The following is a 23,666-nucleotide window of genomic DNA, read 5'->3' on the forward strand; positions in this document are numbered from 1 at the left end:
CCGTGGGGTCACAAAGAGTCAGGCATGACGTAGCAACTAAACCTCTACCACTACAGGGTGAAACTTACTGTGCTATAAGTTAAATGATCAGTATAAGATTAGACATTGAGAAACAGAAACGGGTATTTTCCCTACCTTAGCTTTTGATAGAGGTTCTAAAATTGGGGGTGATTTTGCCCATCTTGGGATATTTAGAGATTTTTTTGGTTTTCACAGGGGGTGGGGGGTGTTTCTGGCAACTCGTGGGTAGAAGCCAAGGATACTGGTAACCATCCTATAATGCACAAGAAAGACCCCCACAACCAAGATTTATCTGACCCAAATGTCAGAAATGCAAGGCTGAGGTAACCCTGGGTTAGGATAAAGAAAAAGGGAATGTTTTTAGTAATAATAGCAATCACATTTAGAAGGTATTAAAGTTGACAGAAATGGTCAGTTTTTCTAAAAAATCAACTTGACATCTGCTTATTCACTGAGAGTCTTTTTTCTTCATTCCATAGAAGAATTTAAAAATAGTAAATATTGTTCTTAAACTTGTGTAGTCAAGTGTTCTCACAAATGAGTTGGTGAATTTTAGAATGTTTAAAAATCCACACATCTACTTGTAGACATTCAAGCCCCCTCTGTCTTGATTTATAAAACTAATGAGACTCAGAATGTCTTTGGGTGATATAGTCCTGGTTGCATTTGAACTGGTAATGGTCAAGAAGTTTTCATTGACAAGACCTTTCTTTAACTTAAGGTAATGATCAAATTGAGGATGAATATGAGCTGAGTAGCATATATCTATGAAGATTTTAACCACGTTTTAATTATCATATAGAACTGAGATTCTCAATTGACATCAGAGACTCAGAGAAGCTGATTATTAAAGGAATCTGTGACCCATTCATACAGAAGAAAGGCCCTGTCTTCCTCTGTTTTTCTTAGGAAACCAGGAAATGAGAAATGGTTCTGTTTTATCTACCAACCTGTACAGTCATGGATATGAATTTATGTTACTTGCTCATTAATGTTTTGCTTTTAGGTTGAAGATGAACCAAATAAAATTTGTGAAGCCGACAGAGTAGCCATTAAAGCTAATATAGTGCACTTGATGCTTAGCAGCCCGGAGCAAATTCAGAAGCAGGTATGTGAGGCCCTGCTCGTTAGGGGGCTTGTTTGTAGAGGTTTCATCTTAATTAGTCTCTTTCCTGCCCCCAGTTAAGTGATGCCATTAGCATTATTGGCAGAGAAGATTTCCCTCAGAAATGGCCTGACTTGTTGACCGAAATGGTGAATCGCTTTCAGAGTGGAGATTTCCACGTTATTAACGGAGTCCTTCGTACAGCACATTCTTTATTTAAAAGGTATTGATATATAAATTGATATTTTTAAAATACTTTTTTCAGGTGTTTTTGCTTGTGTGTATTTTTGTGACTATTGTCATTCTTTTATGATAATTCTAGAATAAGGACATAAGCCTCTCAATTCATTATCATGTTTGTTTATTATTAAGTATAGGATGTTTATTTCATATTGCCCTGTTACTTGCAAAATACCTGGTCTTGATAAACTGTGCTTGAATTCCCTTTTTATTTCAGAAAGCTGTCTAGCCATAGATTTTTGTCTAATCTAGCCTTGAAGACCTAAAGTCAGTTAACAAATATTTATGAATTTACCTATTTTACATTGATTTTTTTAGATATCGCCATGAATTTAAGTCAAACGAGTTATGGACTGAAATTAAACTTGTCCTCGATGCCTTTGCTTTGCCTTTGACAAATCTGTTTAAGGTATGCAATAACATTTTGGTGATATTTTTTAGTTAATATTTTAAAGCGCTTCAATATTTGTATAAATTTTAGAGATTGCTTTGAAAGCTTATTTGACAGGTTATGGTTTAGAGCAACATTTCTTTTGAAAACTTTCAAACCTATATGTAAATAGAGAAGGTGGTATAATGAATTCCCTTATATTGACTGCACAAGTTTAACAAGTTACTAGCATTTTGTTTCTTTTTACTTTGTTTTATCTTTTTGATTTTGTATGAATCAGTTCAGTTCAGTTCAGTCACTCAGTTGTGTCCGACTCTTTGTGACCCCATGAATCACAGCACCCCAGACACCCTGTCCATCAGCAACTCCCGGAGTTTACCCAAGCTCATGTCCATCAAGTCGGTGATGCCATCCAGCCATCTCATCCTCTGTTGTCCCCTTCTCCTCCTGCCCCCAATCCTTCCCAGCATCAGGGTTTTTTCCAATGAGTCAACTCTTCACATCAGGTGGCCAGAGTATTAGAGTTTGAGCTTCAACATCAGTCCTTCCAATGAACACCCAGGGCTGATCTCCTTTAGGATGGACTGGTTGGATCTCCTTGCAGTCCAAGGGACTCTCAAGAGTCTTCTCCAACACCACAGTGCAAAAGCATCAATTCTTCGGCTCTCAGCTTTCCTTATAGTCCAACTCTCACATCCATACATGACCACTGCAAAAACCATAGCCTTGACTAGACGGACCTTTGTTGGCAAAGTGATGTCTCTGCTTTTTAATATGCTGTCTAGGTTGGTCATAACTTTCCTTCCAAGGAGTAAGCATCTTTTAATTTCATGCCTGCAGTCACCATCTGCAGTGATTTTGGAGCCCAGAAAAATAAAGTCCACCACTGTTTCCACTATTTCCCCATCTATCTGCCATGAAGTGATGGGACCAGATGCCATGATCTTAGTTTTCTGAACGCTGAGCTTTAAGCCAACACTTTCACTCTCCTCTCTCACTTTCATCAAGAGGCTCTTTAGTTCTTCACTTTTCTGCCATAAGGGTGGCATCATCTGCATATCAGGTTATTGATATTCCTCCTGGCAATCTTGATTCCAGCTTGTGCTTCCTCCAGCCCAGCACTTCTCATGATGTACTCTGCACATAAGTTAAATAAGCAGGGTGACAATATACAACCTTGACGTACTCCTTTTCCTATTTGGAACCAGTCTGCTGTTTCATGTCCAGTTCTAACTGTTGCTTCCCGACCTGCATACAGATTTCTCAAGAGGCAGGTCAGGTGGTCCGGTATTCCCATTTCTTTCAGAATTTTCCACAGTTTATTGTGATCCACACAGTCAAAGGCTTTGGCATAGTCAATAAAGCAGAGGTAGATGTTTTTCTGGAACTCTCTTGCTTTTTCGATGATCCAGCGGATATTGGCAATTTGATCTCTGGTTCCTCTGCCTTTTCTAAAACCAGCTTGAACATCTGAAAGTTCACGGTTCACGTATTGCTGAAGCCTGGCTTGGAGAATTTTGAGCCTTACTTTACTAGCGTGTGAGATGAGTGCAATTGTGCGGTAGTTTGAGCATTCTTTGGCATTGCCTTTCTTGGGGATTGGAATGAAAACTGACCTTTTCCAGTCCTGTGGCCACTGCTGAGTTATCCAAATTTGCTGGCATATTGAGTGCAGCACTTTCACAGCATCATCTTTCAGGATTTGAAATAGCTCAACTGGAATTGCATCACCTCCACTAGCTTTGTTTGTAGTGATGCCTCCTAAGGCCCACTTGACTTCACATCCCAAGATGTCTGGCTCTAGTATGAATAGTTAAAAGCAAATCCCAGGCATCATGTTATTTCACTCAAGTATTTGTATATCTCTAAAGGAATAGGCCTGTATTTTGTTTTGACTGTTCGTGGAATTTAATTTATATACAACATCGTATAGTACATAAGCAACTTCCCTAAACATGTTCTTCATCTTTCTGAGAATCCTTTAAGATTGAAAAAGAAGTAATGTCAACCTTTTTTTTTCCCCAGATAAGGAAAAAGGAGAGTTTGGTCTCACACACGATAAAAAGAGCCAGGCCTCAGTAGTTTTTCTAACTCGAGAAAAGCTGCTCATTTCCTGTTTTCAAAAAGGAAAGGTTGTGTGATCGTCACAACTTCTAAATTATAAAGTATGCACAGAATTTTTCATGGTTAAGATATCTTACTGATAGTACATTCTTATTTTCAAAAATAAAATTGGACAAAATGTGATCATTTTTTTCACCTGTTGGATTAGCAGAGATTTTTTATTTCTTTTCAATGACGTTAAAAGTTTTAGCCAGGAACAGCTAGAACTGGTGGGGAGATCTTTCTGCCAGAGTGCACTGAAATGAACACTAGTGTCCTCCCCATTGGATTATATATGGTACTAGCTTTCTGGAGTTTTGACATTTCAGTGAGAAAACCATAATATTCATTATTTCCTGACTCCAGGATATAGTTAGCAACATTTGTTGTGTGTCTTTTACATAATAGATGTGCACAAATTACCAAGTCCTTTTATGTATATTTTCTCATTTGATATATATTGAATAGGCATTACTTTTAATTACAGATAAAGAGATGGGGCTCTGAAATAACTTAACTCAGAGTCATGCTCATTGTGAGTAAGAGTCTGGGTTGTATCTAGATCTGTCTGGCTTCCAAAACCCTTACTCACAGCATACCATTCTGCATTGGTAATATAGTTCTAGAATCTCAGACTCAGAAAACTAGAAGTGTATGCACAAAGTTTTGTAGATAAACTTGTTTATTGCAGTTAGAATAACAAATAGTTGCAAACAACCTAAAGGCCAGGTTGCAGGAAATTATTTAATGAATGCATATGAAGACATTTAATAGTCTTAACATTTAATAGTTACATATATACACAGAAGAGAATAGAAGGATCTAGTCCAAAATATTAATATTGGACTTTGCAGTAGTGCTATTATGGACAGTTTAAAAATATATACTTGAAAGTATTTTTCAAAAATCTTAAATGAGTGCACACTACTATTTAAAAGCCAAATTTTGGAGAATATATATAAATATTGAGTTGGCCAAAAGGTTCAGCATATTACAAGGATTTTTCACTAAAGTTTACAATACATTAAAGCCATCTTCCTAAATTCTTTTCCAAGGCCACTATTGAACTCTGCAGCACCCATGCAAATGATGCCTCTGCTCTGAGGATTCTTTTTTCTTCCCTGATCCTAATCTCAAAACTGTTCTACAGTTTAAACTTTCAGGTAAGTTTTATTTCTTGCTTTTGGTTCTTATTCTTTGATGACAAACGTAAAGTTTTTCACTTGATAAAGACTTCTTTGCTAGCACTGATTTCACCACCCCCCAAAGAATAAGTATTAGTTGTTTTTTTTCTGATTCCCCCCACTTTTTATCTACAAATTGTATTCTATTTTATAGTAGTTCCTAGATATGCTAGTGGGTGGATGTTTCATAGGGAAAAGTAGCATTCTCTTAGTCTAGTAAGTTAGGGAAACCCCACATCCTAAATGACTGTTGGGGTGTCATCCTATATTCTATTTTACTGAAGACACAGAGCACATTCCCAGGCCTTCCTCTTGTTCATTTAAGTGGGTATTGACGCTGGGGGAACCATGTTTTGATTAGAGGCCTCTGCCTAGGTAATACCAAAAAAAAAAGCTGATAGCTTTTAATGGAAGGATATCTGGGAGACAAGACAGTGAAGAAGCAGGCTTGGGAAAGTGTAAGAACCAGAACCTCTGTGCTTCACAGGAAACACAGCCACAGTCGTACAGTAGAAAATGCCTGGTTGCCCTGTTGCTAGTGAGGTGGTGGCCTCCAGCCATTGTTTCTCTTCTTGAGTCACTACTTTAAATAAGAGTCAGGGCTTCAGGACAAGGAGGAAGTCTTACTGGTACAGATTCCTGTACTGAGATTTAAGAGGAAGGATGTGGCCTTTCTGTTGACTTTAGCCAGAACCAAGTACCAGACTTAATCCTTCCAACATTACTCCCTCACAGTGGTAGGGACAGCATTCCTAAAAGGAAATAGAATGAATGGGAGATGAATAGCCCAAAATTGCATACCTTCATCCATATCCAGCTGGACAGCAATTTGAGAAATTCTTAAAGGATGCCACTGGGTTTTTTTCTTTTTTAACACCTTTGAATTCTACTTCCTAGAAGTCAGGTAGAATGAGATGCTTAATAATTTGTTAGTCACGGAAGCCTAAGTAGGAAGGAGGCATAATCTTTACCCTTGGGGGATTATTCCTCATTAAGAGGGCAGTACTGTGCCACAGGAAATCAGTAACTGTATCAGCCAGTAAGCCGGACTTGGTGGTCATCTTAAAAAAAATCACAGTAATTCAGAAAGGAAAAGAAATGTATTGGTAAGTACTGTGTTGTGTAAGGAAGGTCTTGAGCCTTAGCTTGACCTTAAAGGAATAAGCAGATTTACATTGGGACAGGAAACAGGTGGCATCATTTGTGATTGAAAGCTTACAGAGACAGAATGGTTTACTCAGCTGCCAGACCCAGCTGGAGCATTAAATTCTTATCAAAGTAGATATTGGTTGACACAGCTGAGAAATGTGGACTTGAGTCTATAGGCATGTGGAAAACATTTAGCGTCATGGGGAAAACTTATTGAAATATAATTATTTCAGCCCAGAGTCTCAAGTCACCATTTATTCTTTAGGATCTCCCTGAATTTTTTGAAGATAATATGGAAACTTGGATGAACAATTTTCATACCCTCTTAACATTAGATAATAAGCTTCTACAAACTGATGTAAGTACTATTTATTTCCTAAGTAGGCTTTTTTAAAACTAAGAGTTATTTGAAATACAATGTTAAATGTCAGCTGTATCTCAGTATTTTTAAATGTTAAAAGAATTATTTGAGTACCTCTGAGAATATTGGAGGGAGGATAGTTAATTAGTCTTCAGAAAAATGTAAGTTGTTTGAGAACATTTAGCATTGTGGTTCCTTATAATTTATTTACTTTTGCATTGTTAATAGATAAAATTCTAAGGATGCAAGTAAAATTTGATTATGTGGGATGTTCCACATTTGATTATTTATAATGTGCAGAATTACTCTTGTAGTACTGACTTAAGTCACAATTTATAGGTAAGGCTGTTTCATTACATTATTGAAAGTAAGTCTTCAAGAATATTCACATTATGAGCATTTTATGAAACAGAAAATCACTTGTCATTGAAGACACTAAGAAAATTTAAACCTTTGTAATAACAGTCTCTCTTGAAAAAGGCATCTCCAGTGCGGGAAAGAGGGTCCATGAAAGTTTGTAATGTGTGTAAGTTTCTGATCTGGCTTTTGTAATAAGTGCTTTTCAACATAATAACGCTTCTTCTGTGTTATTCATTTGCTTGTTTATTATTATATTTATGATTTATCTCTTAAGAAACAAAAAATGTAAAAGGTGATATAGTAAGAATACTTTAATGCCAGGTAAAAGTTACAATTGGTGATGCAAACCTGTTTGGGGAGTGGTGTACAGAGGGAGGATATTACTGTGGGTATACAGCACATTTTACCTGAGATTTACAGAGAGGATGCAACCAAGAAAAGGATTCCTAAAAAATAACTCCTTCAGTCCACTAGGGAGAAACCACTCCCTCAGAAAACAAGCTTGTCTTTACACTTAAGTCTAAAGGAAGTTTCTCATGTAGGATTCTTCAGGGAGTTGTTTGCCCATTTAACTGTGTGTCTTCTGTGTGTAACATCCCTGATATTTATGCTTTGAGGAGCTGTACTTTTTATCTCTTCTCAATTTGAGTTCTTTGGCACATAATATAGCTCAAAAAGTATAAGTTGTATAAATGAAAACAAAGAATGAGTGTAGCTGGGTTTTAATAAAACTGTACTTCAGAAATCAGGCAGCAGGTTGACCCCTGCTTTAGGTGGTTGTTTAACATTTTGTAGTAAACGTGAAAGTGTTAGTCATTCAGTCACGTCCGACTCTTTGCGACCCCATGGACTGTAGCCCACCCGGCTCCTCTGTCCATGGGATTTTCCAGGAAGAATGCTGGAGTGGGTGGCCATTCCCTTCTCCAGCATTTTATAACCAAACTATTATTTGTGAGAATGTTATAGTATTAACTATGGGGAAGAGAACACATTTTAATACATTTGAAAATGAGAACCTTTTGAGAGATAGCAACACTACATTAGAAATGGAAGTGTGATATGATTGATGTTTATTACTCGGGTTTTTTTAGGAATATATTGTTTTCAATTTAATATGTAAATATTTTGTAATTCAGCAACCAGAAGAAAGGGCTTTATATAACTTGAAAACTTTTGATAACTGTTCTCATTGATGAATAAATAAGAAGCATTTTCATATTTTATTTATTTGAAAAGACCAGGTGAACAAATTTTCAGTGGCATAGATGTGTTTACAGCACTTTGAATTTGTAATTTTTGAAGAGTTCAGCTACTCTCCACGTTTATGGTAGCATTGAAGTTGTATGTTTGAGTTTTCTGTTTTCTCTTATGTGAGGATGAAGAGGAAGCAGGCTTACTGGAGCTCTTAAAATCCCAGATTTGTGATAATGCTGCACTTTATGCACAAAAATACGATGAAGAATTTCAACGGTATCTGCCTCGTTTTGTCACAGCCATCTGGAATTTACTAGTTACAACAGGTCAAGAGGTTAAATATGACTTGGTAAGATGACGGTAGAGACAAATAATTAAGTCATCCCCTCCCTCCCCCATGAAGTAAATGGTTCAGTTTGCTCTTAAATATGCTTATTTTTGTGTTTTATTCCAGTTGGTAAGTAATGCAATTCAGTTTCTGGCTTCAGTTTGTGAGAGACCTCACTATAAGAATCTCTTTGAGGACCAGAACACGCTGACAAGTATCTGTGAAAAGGTTATTGTGCCTAACATGGAATTCAGAGGTAATTGTGGGAAGCTTTTTTAGGTTAAAAGCTCATTTTTTAAAAGAGTATGTTAGTGTAAATTTAAGAATTTAAGAAATCTTCTCTGTGTTGCTTTTTGTAACAAATTCAGTCTATGTTTTATTGGATTTAGTATTTAACCAAGGCAAAAGCTATTTTTGAATAGCTGACTTGAGACGAGAAGTGATTGATAACTTTTAAATACAGAATTAAAGCCCACCTGGTTCGTGCTTTAAGGTTAAAATAGTCCTAAGAGTCTATTTGTACAGAATGTCTTTCTTATGAGTAGGAAGAGCAGTCATTAGATCATTCAGTCTGGAACAGAACGAGGAAATAAAAGTATAACATGGGGTTCTATTTCCTTTCCTTTTCATAAAACCATATTTAAAAGACAGATCTTTATTCTGATACTGTCCTACTTGTTTTGGTGTTGAAGTGACTTTTCTGAAATAATGGTGATGGTAGTGGTTAGGCGGTTGTTTAATGTCTTTACTTGGCAGAATAAAGAGCAGCCCTCCCGGGATTGGTCTCCAGCGCTTGTGAGAGTTGGTGATGAAGTACACTTCTGTGGACGCTCACATTAGAACAGTGAGCCTGTCGCACAGCTGTGTGAATCACCTGTTGCCTAAGCGTTCAGGGTAGCGTGCACTGCTCTGAGAACAGTTAATAAGAGTGTGTGAAATAGTCATTGGTTGGGAAAGAACACTTGGCTGTAAAACACGGTGGTTCCGCATGCTCTTCTGCATACCCAACTGTAAAGCTAGAATGACTTGCCACGTCTTGTAAGAGGTGATCTGAAATGTCATCTTGCTTTTGCAGCTGCTGATGAAGAAGCCTTTGAGGATAATTCTGAGGAGTACATAAGAAGAGATCTGGAAGGATCTGGTATGTTGATTTTTAACTGTTGGTCTCTTAGGAGCCAGTGTTAACGTTGCTCTTTTTTTGATAGATAGGGGAAGTAAGGGAGTCAGGGTAAGTGGGTCATTTCAGCTGTCTTTCTCTGGAGAACTGTTCTCCTTCTTTAACTTGTGCGTGGTAAAAAGCAGCCCTTATGTGAGCTATATCAAAGTATCAGATATTGAATCATTTCTCTTCTCTTTTTTTATATACTTATGAGTATTTATCATACTAACTATGATCTTTTAGTTTCATTATCATTTTTTGTTTGTGGGAGAGGATTTTTTTTTCATTGTTTTTTGTTGCTTATAGCTATCAGATGGCAATTTGTTTTCTTATAAACTTGATCAGTTGGTTGGTGGTTGCTTCTTTCTCCCATGATGTATTTCCCTTTGATTTTGTAGATATTGATACTAGACGCAGGGCTGCTTGTGATCTAGTTCGAGGATTATGCAAGTTTTTTGAGGGACCCGTGACAGGAATCTTCTCTGGTTATGTTAATTCCATGCTACAGGAATATGCCAAAAATCCATCTGTCAACTGGAAACACAAAGATGCAGCCATTTACCTGGTGACATCTTTGGCATCGAAAGCCCAAACACAGAAGGTGACTCTTTTCAGTATATTTTTGTTTCCAAAACATAGTTGTCCTTTAGCACAGAAGTCAAAAAGAAGTGATATATTTCTGGTTATATAGCCTACTCTGCTAGATAATGTGCTCTGATTAGAATTCATAGTCTCCAGAAATGACTTTATATTGATGTGTTAATTACCTGTTTCTCATAGACCAAAGTATAGATGGTACACTTGTTTCTTTAGGTGAGACTCAGTATAGGAGACTTGCTAAGCTTAAATTTAGCTGTTCTTTAGGGAAGTTTCTTTATTCTCTGTTAAACCAGTCTTACTTTATATGTAAGCAGTTTATGTTTTGAAGTATTTATCTCCATCTTTAACCTGGTTTTCTAAAGCTGCCTAAATTTCCATTGTGGTAGATTTATACAGGTAGTTCATGTTCCTGTTATGAATTTGTTTTTTAGCATGGGATTACACAAGCAAATGAGCTTGTAAACCTGACTGAGTTCTTCGTGAATCACATTCTCCCTGATTTAAAATCAGCTAATGGTGAGTTTTGTGAAATGTTTTTAATACAACTTACAGTGTACCTATTATTCTTATGTGCACTGTTATTTTAAACTACCAAATGAATGCTGTCATGGCTCTGTATCATTCATGACACTGAAAACGGTGGCTCCTATCCTTGCAGTTTCTTCTCCTGGATAAAATTTCTTGCCCAGGTGAAATTAACTTTCCCTAAAGAAAATGTTGCTTATATAGAAGGAAGATAGGAACAAGAGAGACTGAATTGTCACTCAGCTTTGTTATCCTAATAATTTCACACTAGAAATCATACCTTGGTTTTTGTTTTCCTTCTCATTTTAAAAAACTCCTGGGAATTATCTGGCGGTCAAGTGGTTGGGACTCTGTGCTTCACTGCTGAGGTCCCAGGTTCAATACCTGGTCAGGGAATTAAGATCTCACAACATGGCCAAAAATAAAATAAAACTTAAAAAAAAATGAACTCATAAAAATGGAAGTAAATTTAAAACACTTGAGACTAATAGACGCTCCGGATACTTTCATATGTTTATAAAAGTATGTTAATCAAGATAGATATTAAGAGGTGGCAAGAATACACAGAAGAACTGTACAAAAAAGATCTTCACGACCCAGATAATCACGATGGTGTGATCACTCACCTAGAGCCAGACATCCTGGAATGTGAAGTCAAGTGGGCGTTAGAAAGCATCACTACGAACAAAGCTAGTGGAGATGATGCAATTCCAGTTGAGCTATTTCAAATCCTCAAAGGTGATGCTGTGAAAGTGCTGCACTCGATATGCCAGCAAATTTGGATAACTCAGCAGTGGCCACAGGACTGGAAAAGGTCAGTTTTCGTTCCAATCCCAAAGAAAGGCAATGCCAAAGAATGCTCAAACTACCGCACAATTGCACTCATCTCACATGCTAGTAAAGTAATGCTCAAAATTCTCCAAGCCAGGCTTCAGCAATACGTGAACCGTGAACTTCCAGATGTTCAAGCTGGTTTTAGAAAAGGCAGAGGAACCAGAGATCAAATTGCCAATATCCACTGGATCATCGAAAAAGCAAGAGAGTTCCAGAAAAACATCTATTTCTGCTTTATTGACTATGCCAAAGCCTTTGACTGTGTGGATCACAATAAACTGTGGAAACTTCTGAAAGAGATGGGAATACCAGACCATCTGACCTGTCTCTTGAGAAATCTGTATGCAGGTCAGGAAGCAACAGTTCGAGCTGGACATGGAACAACAGACTGGTTCCGAATAGGAAAAGGAGTACGTCAAGGCTGTATATTGTCACCCTGCTTATTTAACTTATATGCAGAGTACATCATGAGAAACGCTGGGCTAGAAGAAACGCAAGCTGGAATCAAGATGGCCGGGAGAAATATCAATAACCTCAGATACGCGGATGACACCACCCTTATGGCAGAAAGTGAAGAAGAACTAAAGAGCCTCTTGATGAAGGTGAAAGAGGAGAGTGAAAAAGTTGGCTTGAAGCTCAGCGTTCAGAAAACTAAGATCATGGCATCTGGTCCCATCACTTCATGGGAAATAGATGGGGAAACAGTGGAAACAGTGTCAGACTATTTTTTGGGGCTCCAGAATCACTGCTGATGGTGACTGCAGCCATGAAATTAAAAGACGCTTGCTCCTTGGAAGGAAGGTTATGGCCAACCTAGATAGCATATTTAAAAGCAGAGACATTACTTTGCCAACAAAAGTCCGTCTAGTCAAGGCTATGGTTTTTCCAGTGGTCATGTATGGTTGTGAGAGTTGGACGGTGAAGAAAGCTGAGCGCCGCAGAATTGATGCTTTTGAGCTGTGGTGTTGGAGAAGACTCTTGAGAGTCCCTTGGACTGCAAGGAGATCCAATCAATCCATCCTAAAAGAGATCAATCCTGGGTGTTCATTGGAAGGTCTGATGTTGAAGCTGAAACTCCAATACTTTGGCCACCTCATGCGAAGGGTTGACTCATTGGAAAAGACCCTAATGCTGGGTAGGATTGGGGGCAGGAGGAGAAGGGGACGACAGAGGATGAGATGGTTGGATGGCATCACCGACTCAATGGACATGGGTTTGGGTAGACTCCGGGAGTTGGTGATGGACAGAGAGGCCTGGCGTGCTGCGATTCATGGGGTCGCAAAGAGTCGGACACGACTGAGCGACTGAACTGAACTGAATCAAGATAGATAGACAGATGTAAAGTTGTAGAAATTTTAAAATCACTAAACAGTAGGGATAACAAAGAAATTCCATGTTACTGTCATTCAGCTTCAAGAGTTTTTGACATTTGGCCAATATTCTGTCCCTTTCACTAGTTAGTGTACTTCCCACTGCTCATGTTAGCTCATCTAGAGAGACTTGCTCCTGATTCAGAATAGCTTCAGTTCTGGGAAAAGATACTGTCATTATTTCTAGTGGCCCAAATCATTTTTGTTCAATTACATAAGTAATGTATGTTCCTTTGTAGTGAAAATTAAAGATAAAGGTGAAAAAAATAAAATTATTCATAAACTTACCAGAATTAATAGTTGTATGGTAGATCATTATACAATTAACTAAGCTTTAATTACTTGACATTTTCTTAGTAGAACCATGTTTTTAAAATCTGATAATATTGTGACTGATTTGAGAGTAACAGTTAAATAACTGTGACTTTTTATTTCTTTTAATAGTAAATGAGTTTCCTGTTCTTAAAGCTGATGGCATCAAATACATTATGATTTTTAGGAATCAAGTAAGTAGCTTTTCATTTATATGTTACATGCCACTTACTCTCTTAAGAGCTTTATTGTATAACAGCTTCTCTTCCCTTCTACTGTGCAGTCATATTTGATATCCACATCTAACAAAATTAACAATATCTCCTTAAGAACGTAGGATACTAGGCCATGATTAACTTTTCTCAGTTTCTCAAAAACACTTCACACATTGCTTATGGTTGATATGTCTCATGTCCCTTAGTTTACAACAGAGGGGTCCTTCTTCCCCTTTCCTACGCCTTTTTTTTTTTTTTAAGAAACTAGTCATTTATCTGGAGAAGGCAATGGCACCCCACTCCAGTACTCTTGCCTGGAAAGTCCCACGGACAGAGGAGCCTGGTAGGCTACAGTCTATGGGGTCGCTAAGAGTCAGGCGCGACCGGGCGACTTCACTTTCACTTTTCCCTTTCATGCACCTGAGAAGGAAATGGCAATCCACTCCAGTATTCTTGCCTGGAGAATCCCAGGGACGGCGGAACCTGGTGGGCTGCCGTCTATGGGGTCGCACAGAGTCGGACACGACTCAAGTGACTTAGCAGTAGCAGTCATTTATCTTGTAGAGTTTCTCATTCTACCTTTGGCTGATTGCATCCTCAGTGGTATAATTTACCTCTTGTTCCTCTGTTCCCTGTATTTCTAATGTGAGGTTAAGAGTGATGATCACATGTTTTATTTGAGATATAGGTAACCTTAATGTAGAATTCACCATTTTTAAATGTATACTTGTGTGGTTTTAGTATGCTTATTCTTTTGCACAACCAACATTACTGCCTCATAGGTTAATTAATTACCAATTTGAATGGGGAAAACGGGATACATATTTGTGTGTTTTTCCCCTTTATAAGTTCAGAGTAGTGAGTTTGGTGCCTTACCAACCTCCAGAGGACAAATGGGATTTTTTTTTTTTTGACTCTCTAGTGTCATCTTTGGCCAGTAGGGGCCCCATTATGTAGGGTTTCGTATCTTCTTTTTTTGTTGTTTAAATTGGAGGATAATTGCTTTATAATATTGTGTTGGTTTCTGCTGTACATCAACATAAATCAGCCATAGGTATACATATGTCCCTTCCTGTGTCTTCTTGACATAAATTTAGTAACTTGTTAGCAGCAGCTTTTCTTTCATATATGACAGTATTTCAGGTTCATCTTGTGTATTTTCTGTCCCAGACCTGAGTTTGCTACCCTTGAAGGTGGGAAATGTTATTTAGAGACCATAATATAGATGCTGGGGAAGCTGATTCTATGCTTTTTCATGAAGAGAGCCGGGAAATAAATAATACCAATATTATCACCAAAGTAATACTGCTGAGTGCCATTTGATTTCATTGTGTATCTTATATCCTTAGCATATTATCCTATTGAATGGATAGTCAAGAAATAACTGTTTAAAACAACTTGAAATTATTCTACATTTTTGCCACTAACTTGATAAATAATTAGATTCATACTTGATGGGGTTTTGTTTTTTGGCGAGAGGCCTGAGAAAGGTTACTTTACATGCCTCCAAAGTCAGACGGGGTATATTCAGAAAGGGCTAGCTTTCCTCCCTGTTCTCTCTCTTCCTAAAGGTAACCATTTTTTACTGAGTTTTGGTTTATGTTTCCATTATTTAATTTTGAAAATATAACCTAAAATTGTCCTTTATCTGTTTACATATTTCCCGCTCTCCTACACAGAAGAGAGTATGCTAAACACAGTTTTTCTCCATTTTTTCTTTTTTGGCTGCACCACATGGCTTGCAGGATCTTAGATATTCAAGTTTTAGAAGTTTTTAATGAAGAGTAGTATGCTTATGTTTATGCCTCCCCTCTGCCCTTTGTTTTTTAAAAAAGAGAAAATGAGGCACAAAGAGCTTGAGTGATTTTTCTAAGAAACTTACTAGTGGAAAGTATAGTTCCTAAGACAAATTAAATCAGTCTGCTTCTCCATGATTTTTTTTTTACCCTAAAGTCATAGTTTCATGCTCAGCTAGAGAATTGGTTGGAAAAGTGAATATGAGTTGAACCGTTGCGTGGAGGAAAAAGTTTTGATTTCTCACCCATATCATATCATCTCCATTATAATAGTAGCTGGAAATTAGAATCAGATTCTAACTGATCTCTAAAATTCTAACTGATCTCTAAAAGGTTCTAACTTTTTAGAGTTAGCAAAGCACTCTCTTCCAGCTGGCTTTTACTCAAAGATGGCATCGGTGAGTTATCGCATATATATTGTTGTTTTTTTCAGGTACCAAAAGAGCATCTTTTAGTCTCTATTCCCCTCTTAATCAATCATCTTCAAGCTGAAAGTATTGTTGTTCATACTTACGCAGCACATGCTCTTGAGAGACTGTTTACTATGAGAGGGCCTAACAGTGCCACTCTGTAAGTATTTGATGTGTATATTTTTTCATCTTGGGGTGGAGACCATCGGTACTGGTTAGAGATAGCTCAGTGTATTCATAATTTCATTAGAAGTTAGAAAAATAAATGTGACTATTTCACTCATTTATACTATGTCTCATTCCAAAAGGATTTGAGACTGCATGCCAAAGTAGCTATGTTACAACAGTAAAGTTAAGTGGAGGAAATTGGAGCAAAGAAAAATAACTGGAGTGTGAGGTTAATAAAGAGGTTTGTCAGAGGATCCTGTATAGTAAAGAAACTCAGGAATTTTATGTGGCATCCTGTAGCAACCAAGGCAAAGAGAGAAACCTGGTGGGTTAAAATGTCCATAATGTCTGTGAGATTACAATTAAAATGGTTATTCAGAAGGCATCTCAGAAGTAGGCCTTGTTTAAGGGAATACTGTGTAGTAGCCCTTTGACCTGGCTGTTCTTGTCATCTTACTTAGTGCTGAGACAAGATACAGCTGAGTGAAAGTAATTCTCTGGGGTGCAAGGTAGTGGCTCCTGAGGCCTATTCCAAGGATAAAAAGAAGAGGATTGGATGGTCTCTGTGCCTTTCAGGCCTTTCTTCAACAGTGTTATTTCTTGAAAGCTAAGCTTTGGGTTAGAGATGGAAAACATTCTGGATTCTTTTCTTCATCAAGAACTTGAAGTCCAGATATACTCAGTGGCTAGTTAAGGGTTAAAAGGTTATCCTTTGAGGTGAGTTAAGACAGTACTGTCTTCAGGCTCAGAGTTTATGCAGAAAAGAGTTCTGAAATTGCCCCACCCCCCGGACAGCTAGATGATCGAGAGCCTCTGGTTCCATCCTCAGCGTTGACGGGTGTGAGCTAGTGAGGACCTCAGCAGTCCAAACAGTTTTGGGTTTGCCTGGCTTGAGGTTGGTGAATTGTGTTTGGTCTCAGACTTGCCTTCTTAGGAACTTAACGTGATCATATATAAAAGAAATCTTTTCCTAAGCTGTGTACCAATTGTCAGTGGTGGGAGATGGCTCACTTTATGCCAAGAAGTGTGATTTAGTAGTTGCCAAGGGTATTCCAGAGTGACACTCAAGAGTTGGTGGTGACTGAAAGCTATTTTTTCATCTATAGCTTTACAGCTGCAGAAATCGCACCGTTTGTTGAGATTCTGCTGACAAACCTTTTCAAAGCTCTCACACTTCCTGGCTCTTCAGAAAATGAATATATTATGAAAGGTAGGCCATTTCCGTGGTATACAGACTCTAAGTATCTAATCTCATAGACTGCAGGGGTGGTCAGTACTGAGTTGTAGTTCAGGTTATGTTGAGAATTTGCTAGGTTTAGATATTTTTAAATGAAAAATTCTACTATTAACAGTGTTTTCGAAGAAAGTTTTACCCTAACTTGATACAGAACTCCTCTTATTAAAGAAAAGGTATCAAACTCCTTTTTTCTTTTCCTTGACTGACATTCTCGAGGGCAAGATGAGCTGGGACTACATTTATGGACATCATGCTCTGCTAGGTCTGGGTGTGTCTGAAGGACCCCACACAGATCTGCCTTCATAGACACCACTGACGAGGAAGCAGGCAGCTAGCTGTAGGCATCTGTGCTGTCTTAGGGGAGTGTCTTAGTGATAGTTTTGGGACATTCCAAGAGTCCAGCACAGTTTATATGACACATAGGAAATGCTTTGGAGAAGGAAATGGCAACCCAGTCCAGGATTCTTGCTAGGGGAATCCCGTGGACAGAGGAGCCTGGTGGGCTGCTGTCCTTAGGGTCGCACAGAGTCGAAGGCACCGGAAGCAACTGAGCATGCATGCGTTGGAGAAGGAAATGGCAACCCACTCCAGTGTTCTTGCCTGGGGAATCCCAGAGAAAGAGGAGCCTGGTGGGCTGCCATCTGTGGGGTTGCACAGAGTCAGACACGACTGAAGTGACTTAGCAGCAGCAGCAGCAGGAAATGCTTTTCGAAGAAACTGTCACCAGTGCCTCTGGCTTGGTCGATCAGAACTCTTAGGTGGATGGGTGGGTGGGTGTGCATGTCTTTCTGTTTGTGTGTATCTAGGTGTATTTGTTTTCACTGTATTTCTCCCAACAGTGATGTGTAACTACTGTTGTTTAATGTCCATTTTTTGGACAGCTGACTGGTCCATGGTCTTCATTGTTGTGTTCCTAGGATGTGCAGGAGCATGTATGTAGTATGTAGCAGCTTCCCAATAAAGACTGTTGTATGAGTGAATGCAGGGATTCTGTGCCAGCCCGGTGGAGGGATGCTGCTCCATCCTGTAACCTTGGCTTTCTAGCAAGTCGTGTCTAAGCTGAGCTTCAGGATAGGGAGCGGTTAGCTACTTGGAGGGCGAGCCTTTGGCATCACAGCAAAGTTTAGGAGGAAAGAGGATAACTTTCTGTCCTGTGCACCTGACATATCGTAGATGCTCTACTTAGTAAACATCTATTCCATTTGTGTAGAAACAGCCATCATATAGTTTTAGCCTAATTATTTATCTCCACTGCCCAGTGTTTTTTGGGTGTCTGTTAATTTCACAACCTGGGCCCTCTATCGCTTGCTGTGTATTTCTGGATTTGTCTCAGGCTCCTCGTCTCTCTTTTGTGGGAAGATGGGCAGGTGGCCTTCTGTTTCAGCTTGTGGTGGGTTGTGATATTTCCAGTAGACTGTAGGTGAAATTCCATGCCACTGATGGGTGATGGAGGAGACTCCCTTCCACCTGCTGCTCCCTCTGTCAATCTGCTTCACTCACCTCCTCTTTACCTGCCCTTTAGTCACTTCATTATTTCTTACTGTCCCTTAAGCCTTCTGGAAATAACAAATTTTGTTGCCTAATTTTAAAAGGAAGGGGAATTTTAGATTATTTTTAAATGTAGAGAGCTATCTGAGGGTTGTTTCAGTCTTAAAATTTTATTTTATGAATCAGAAGACTTTTTTCTCCCCCTAACAAGTGTTATTCTAAGGTTTAACTAAACTGTTTGTTTCTGCTCTTCTTGTATTTTACAGCCATCATGAGAAGTTTTTCCCTCCTACAAGAAGCCATAATCCCCTACATCCCTACTCTCATCACTCAGCTCACACAGAAGCTATTAGCTGTTAGTAAGGTAACAGAGCCAGTTTTGAAAGTGCGGTTGCTTTTTAACCTAAATGCTTCAAACTGTTTGAGCCTCAGAACTCCTTGGCAATCAGTCGGACAGGGAAAGATCTATGAATTCTTCTTGACCAGCAGTTAATATATGATTCTGAAAGTGTGGGGTGACATAGATTGGAGACATGGCAGCAGTCACCTTTAAGTGTAAGCTCAGAAACTTTAAAACGTTTTATTCTCAGTTTAAAAAGTAACGTGTTAATTGAAGAGAATTGAGAAAATACGAACAATCTGAAATAATCTTAGATGGAATAAGTAGGCTTTGCCCCAATGGACACACGAGAGGCTATTCAGATTAATGCCCTTTTGTGTCTCTTCTTTCTGACTCATTTCCCCCAAAATAAGGTTCACTCCTTCTTTGATCAAAAACTTGACAGATATTTTGATCCATATTTAAATATTAATACCAAGTTTTAGAAAAGAGAAATTGGTTTAAGTCCAATAAAATTCATGTGTTGTTGTTAATTATTCCATTAAAAGGAGAGGAAGTCCTAGGAAGTACTAGGGAAACTTTGAGAATAGTGGTCATTTTGCACTGAAGCCTGGGTAAGCCTCGGGGGCCTGCTTGGGTCTGGGGGAGTTGAGGGCAAAGAGAAGAAAGGTCTACACGTTGGCCTGGCCGCGTGCTGCACGCTCACCTTCCGGTCCTCAGCTTTGGATGGCAGCCTTCAAAGGGTTCTGGTTGAAAGAGAAAACTGAAAACCGCTGGTTTGAAGGATTGCTGCTGCAGATGTAGGCATACTGAGGCCTGCAGAGGTTTCGGTTTGCCTGAGGTCCCACACCAGGCCAGAGGCAGGGTTGGGCCCTGCACGTCCCGGTTCATTTCCTCCATCACTGTTACAGTGACGGCTCTAGGGGGACACACAGGCGTAAAAAAGCTCCTTATAAACACTGGGAGCTGAGGTTTGTGCAGTCACCTTCCTGTGCCTCTGAAGTATTTTTCATAAGGACACATTTGCCCATTAAAAGTAAAGTCCAAACCAGCGTTAGTATTACTATTTCATTTTCTGAATTTTCAAGTCATTATAAAATTTTAGCATCTAGGCTTTTTAGTATAATTGGTGTTTTTTTTCTTAATAGTGTTTTCAGTAAGGTTAAATGTGTTTTAGGTAGTGAATTAGATTATTAGACATAAGCTTTTTCTCTTCTTTAAATTTCAGAACCCAAGCAAACCTCACTTTAATCACTATATGTTTGAGGCAATATGTTTATCCATAAGAATAACTTGCAAGTCTAACCCTGCTGCTGTTGTAAATTTTGAGGAGGCTTTGTTTCTGGTGTTTACTGAAATTTTACAAAATGATGTACAAGGTAAGTAAAGAAAGTTATTTTCTTTCTGGTTGATTAAAAATTATTCAAGTGATTATAAAATGCAATCTGCCTAAGAGATATGTGTCTTTTGTGTCAGAGCCATTAATTCTGAAGCTGAAAGCTCTGTTTTTACTTTTATCAACAGAATTTATTCCGTATGTCTTTCAAGTGATGTCTTTGCTTCTGGAAACACACAAAAATGACATCCCGTCATCCTACATGGCCTTATTTCCTCATCTCCTTCAGCCAGTGCTTTGGGAAAGAACAGGAAATATTCCTGCTCTAGTGAGGCTTCTCCAGGCATTCTTAGAACGAGGTTCAAATACAATAGCAAGTGCTGCAGCTGACAAAATTGTGAGTCAGATTTATTTTGATGTAACTAATTTTTAAGATAACTGAGAAAATAGAGGTGGCAGATTCTTTTTAATTTTTAAAAAATTTCTTAAAATGAAGTTACTATAAAGGGAATTAATTAGTAGAAAATGTTAACATACATTTTATTAGAACTAGGTATCCTTTAGTTATTTATCTCTTTGGTAGAAACTTAACATTGAGAGCTTATTATTTGGGATTCCCCCCCCCATACTTCAGAAGTAAGACAGAGAAAATGCTGTTTACATAATTACAGTATGCACTCTTTTCCAAAACAGATCACCTGTTTAACTTTCAGAATAATTAATCCTTGCCTCTTTAACTAATTACTGTTTAATCTAATTTGTTGTAGCCTGGGTTACTAGGTGTCTTCCAGAAGCTGATTGCATCCAAAGCCAATGACCACCAAGGTTTTTATCTTCTAAATAGTATAATAGAGCACATGCCCCCGTGAGTATGAATATAGCTTCATTGTACATTTAATTGAGGATTCTGTTCAGAACTCAGAAGAATGCTGGATTTATTTTGTTGCTTTTTTATTCAATTCTTTAGTGAGTCAGTTGACCAGTACAGGAAGCAAATCTTCATTCTTCTATTCCAAAGACTTCAGAATTCCAAAACAACAAAGTTTATCAAGAGTAAGTAAAGTCATTTGAGTTTTCCTACAAAAATTTTTTATTATTTATAAGTTTCATATATAAAATATTTTAAGATGCTTCTGTTCTCTAAACTAAGTCATTTTCAATATACTATGCTCCAAAGGTTAGTTTGTAAATTTGAACATCAAAATATTTTTAATAGAAAAATCATAAAGAAATATAAATCAGAGAGAGACCATATGTAAACCTTTTGTCCCTGGTGGCTCAGATGGTAAAGAATCCACCTGCAAATGCAGGAGGTATGGGTTTGATCCCTGGATCAGGAAGATCCCCTGAAGAAGGAAATGGCAACCCACAGCAGTATTCTTGCCTGGGAAATCCATGGACAGAGGAGCCTGGTGGGCTACAGTCCATGGGGTCGCACAGAGTCAGACATGACTGAGCAACTAATGCTAAGTTGTATTAAAAGGCTAGTATTGATGCCAAACTATTTGGCAGACTTTGACTAAATTGCTTATTTAATGCAGTCCTCTGTATTGATACTCTGCATCTCCTTTTGACAGGTTTCTTAGTCTTTATTAATTTGTATTGTATAAAATACGGGGCGCTAGCACTGCAGGAAATATTTGATGGTATACAGCCAAAGTAAGTCTGCTTTTATTATTTATCATCCTGTTTTTAAAAACAAAACATTTGACCTCTCAGTCTCTGTTGTATAGATGACTATATAGTTCTTGACTCAGTGATAGTATCTTTGTGGTTTCCAAAATAGTCTTGGGGGGATTTGGGCTATAAAGAAGAAAATACCTGCAAACATTTTGCTAATTCCGAAAGGTCCCTGCCCCTACCCGCTGTATTCTTTACAGCCAGGGCTCTATGTTGTGTTACATGTCTGGCATGTGTCCAGGAGCCTCCCTCTGTTAAGGCCAACAGTGATTTTTCAAATGAGAATAGTTTGGATCAGTGAAATTTTGCTCTTGACTTAATATATATGCATTAAGAATACAGTTAAGCAGCATTACTCATTTACTAGGGAAGGAAGGCAGTAAAGTAATGATAGAGAATAACTTCTTGGAGTAAAATGTAGTAAATCAAAAATAATTCCCAATTGATTGAAATGTGAAAAATGAATTAACCTGAGAAGTACCAGAAAATGTTTTCTAGCTGTAGGAAATCATGAGGAAAGGAGCAGTTTACTCAGTGCTGGTGGTGCCTAAATTAGCAGGGTCTTCCATAGAGCAAAAAATACGCACTTGTCTAGAGATCAGAATGTCCGTGTGCCTTGATATCTATCATTTCCACTTCAAAGAATTTAAAAAGATAAATTCTTAATAACGGAAGTATAAACTTAAGAATTTTATAGCGTGTAGAATTATGGAAAACTTTAATTCCAGGATGTTTGCAACAATAATCACTGGCCAAATCATTTTTTAAAAATACAGCCTTTAACATTCACATACTTAGAGGTATGTAAGCTTAGAAAGTTGGGAAGTTTATAATCCAAAAATGTTAAAACTGGTTATTGCTGGATGGTGAGGTGATAGTGATTCTTTTTTCTCCTTGCTTATCTGTGCTCTGATTGTTAGTTTTTCAAAGATTTCTTGAGTAATCTAAAAAAACATGCAAGACCAAAAACATGGCTCGGAAGATTTTCCTTGAGCGTGGCTTAAGGTGCAGCATTCACAGAAGATGGTGGTACTTGGTCAGAGTAACGGTTTGATGTTTTTAGGTCTCTTCCTTTCTGTGACCAAAAGTAGCAGCCTTTTCTTGTATTTTATTATATTCCTAAGGAGTCACTGAGTGTAAATAAGTTAGACTACTGTAATTAAATATTGAGTGAATTTATTTTGCTTTGATTAACAGAATGTTTGGAATGGTTTTGGAAAAAATCATTATTCCTGAAATTCAGAAAGTATCTGGAAATGTAGAGAAAAAGATTTGTGCTGTTGGGATAACCAAATTACTAACAGAATGTCCCCCAATGATGGACACAGAGTACACCAAGCTATGGTAAGTACTTCATTCTGAAGTTTTTGGAAATTACAGTTCTTTCCCCTATAATGACAAAATTAACCAAGCTTATTCTCTTGGGGGCCAAGAGAATTGGGTTTTGACCCTCAGCCTCCCCTGTAGCTACCATCAAATCCAAGACATGACTTGTAGATTCTTCTGGGGCTAGAAAGATTGTTTCCTGATTAATTTATTTTTATTTCTTTTGGTCATGCTTAGCAGCATGTAAGATCCTAGTTCCCCCAGCCAGCGATAAAAATTGTGCCCCCTGCAGTGGAAGTGTGGAGTTTTAACTACTGGACCACCAGGGAAGTTTGTGGGGGAATTCATGGACCCCTTAGAGAGACTGCTGAAAGTCCCTGGTCCAGGTGATCTATCTCTAAGGCTTTTACACAGTCACTCCACTAAACTGGCGT

The 23,666-nt window shown here is 38.1% G+C and overlaps 1 protein-coding gene across 15 annotated transcripts in view; it reads left to right on the forward strand.

Annotated features, from left to right (window-relative positions):
* The window catches only part of CSE1L (chromosome segregation 1 like), a 54,014-nt gene that overhangs the window by 28,786 nt on the left and 1,562 nt on the right, over positions 1-23,666 (forward strand). For 10 of the 15 annotated variants that reach the window (XM_081556851.1, XM_081556850.1, XM_081556854.1 and 7 more), the window contains 20 exons: positions 1,028-1,129; positions 1,204-1,349; positions 1,685-1,775; positions 4,916-5,023; positions 6,459-6,551; positions 8,290-8,457; positions 8,563-8,692; positions 9,512-9,577; positions 9,994-10,196; positions 10,627-10,711; positions 13,369-13,430; positions 15,681-15,817; positions 16,932-17,035; positions 18,817-18,914; positions 20,119-20,269; positions 20,415-20,623; positions 20,994-21,091; positions 21,194-21,279; positions 21,804-21,885; positions 23,104-23,250. In XM_081556851.1, coding sequence (XP_081412977.1) covers positions 1,028-1,129; positions 1,204-1,349; positions 1,685-1,775; positions 4,916-5,023; positions 6,459-6,551; positions 8,290-8,457; positions 8,563-8,692; positions 9,512-9,577; positions 9,994-10,196; positions 10,627-10,711; positions 13,369-13,430; positions 15,681-15,817; positions 16,932-17,035; positions 18,817-18,914; positions 20,119-20,269; positions 20,415-20,623; positions 20,994-21,091; positions 21,194-21,279; positions 21,804-21,885; positions 23,104-23,250 — 2,366 coding nt within the window. Of the gene's footprint in view, positions 1-1,027; positions 1,130-1,203; positions 1,350-1,684; positions 1,776-4,915; positions 5,024-6,458; positions 6,552-8,289; positions 8,458-8,562; positions 8,693-9,511; positions 9,578-9,993; positions 10,197-10,626; positions 10,747-13,368; positions 13,431-15,650; positions 15,818-16,931; positions 17,036-18,816; positions 18,915-20,118; positions 20,270-20,414; positions 20,624-20,993; positions 21,092-21,193; positions 21,280-21,803; positions 21,886-23,103; positions 23,251-23,666 lie in introns of all 15 variants that reach the window. The other 5 variants (XM_081556852.1, XM_081556843.1, XM_081556855.1 and 2 more) reach the window with 3 other exon arrangements.

The sequence above is a fragment of the Giraffa tippelskirchi genome, chromosome 13 (assembly GCF_054371585.1).
Source record: "Giraffa tippelskirchi isolate mGirTip1 chromosome 13, T2T-mGirTip1v1.2.pri, whole genome shotgun sequence".
In the NCBI taxonomy this organism is placed as follows: Eukaryota; Metazoa; Chordata; class Mammalia; order Artiodactyla; family Giraffidae; genus Giraffa; species Giraffa tippelskirchi.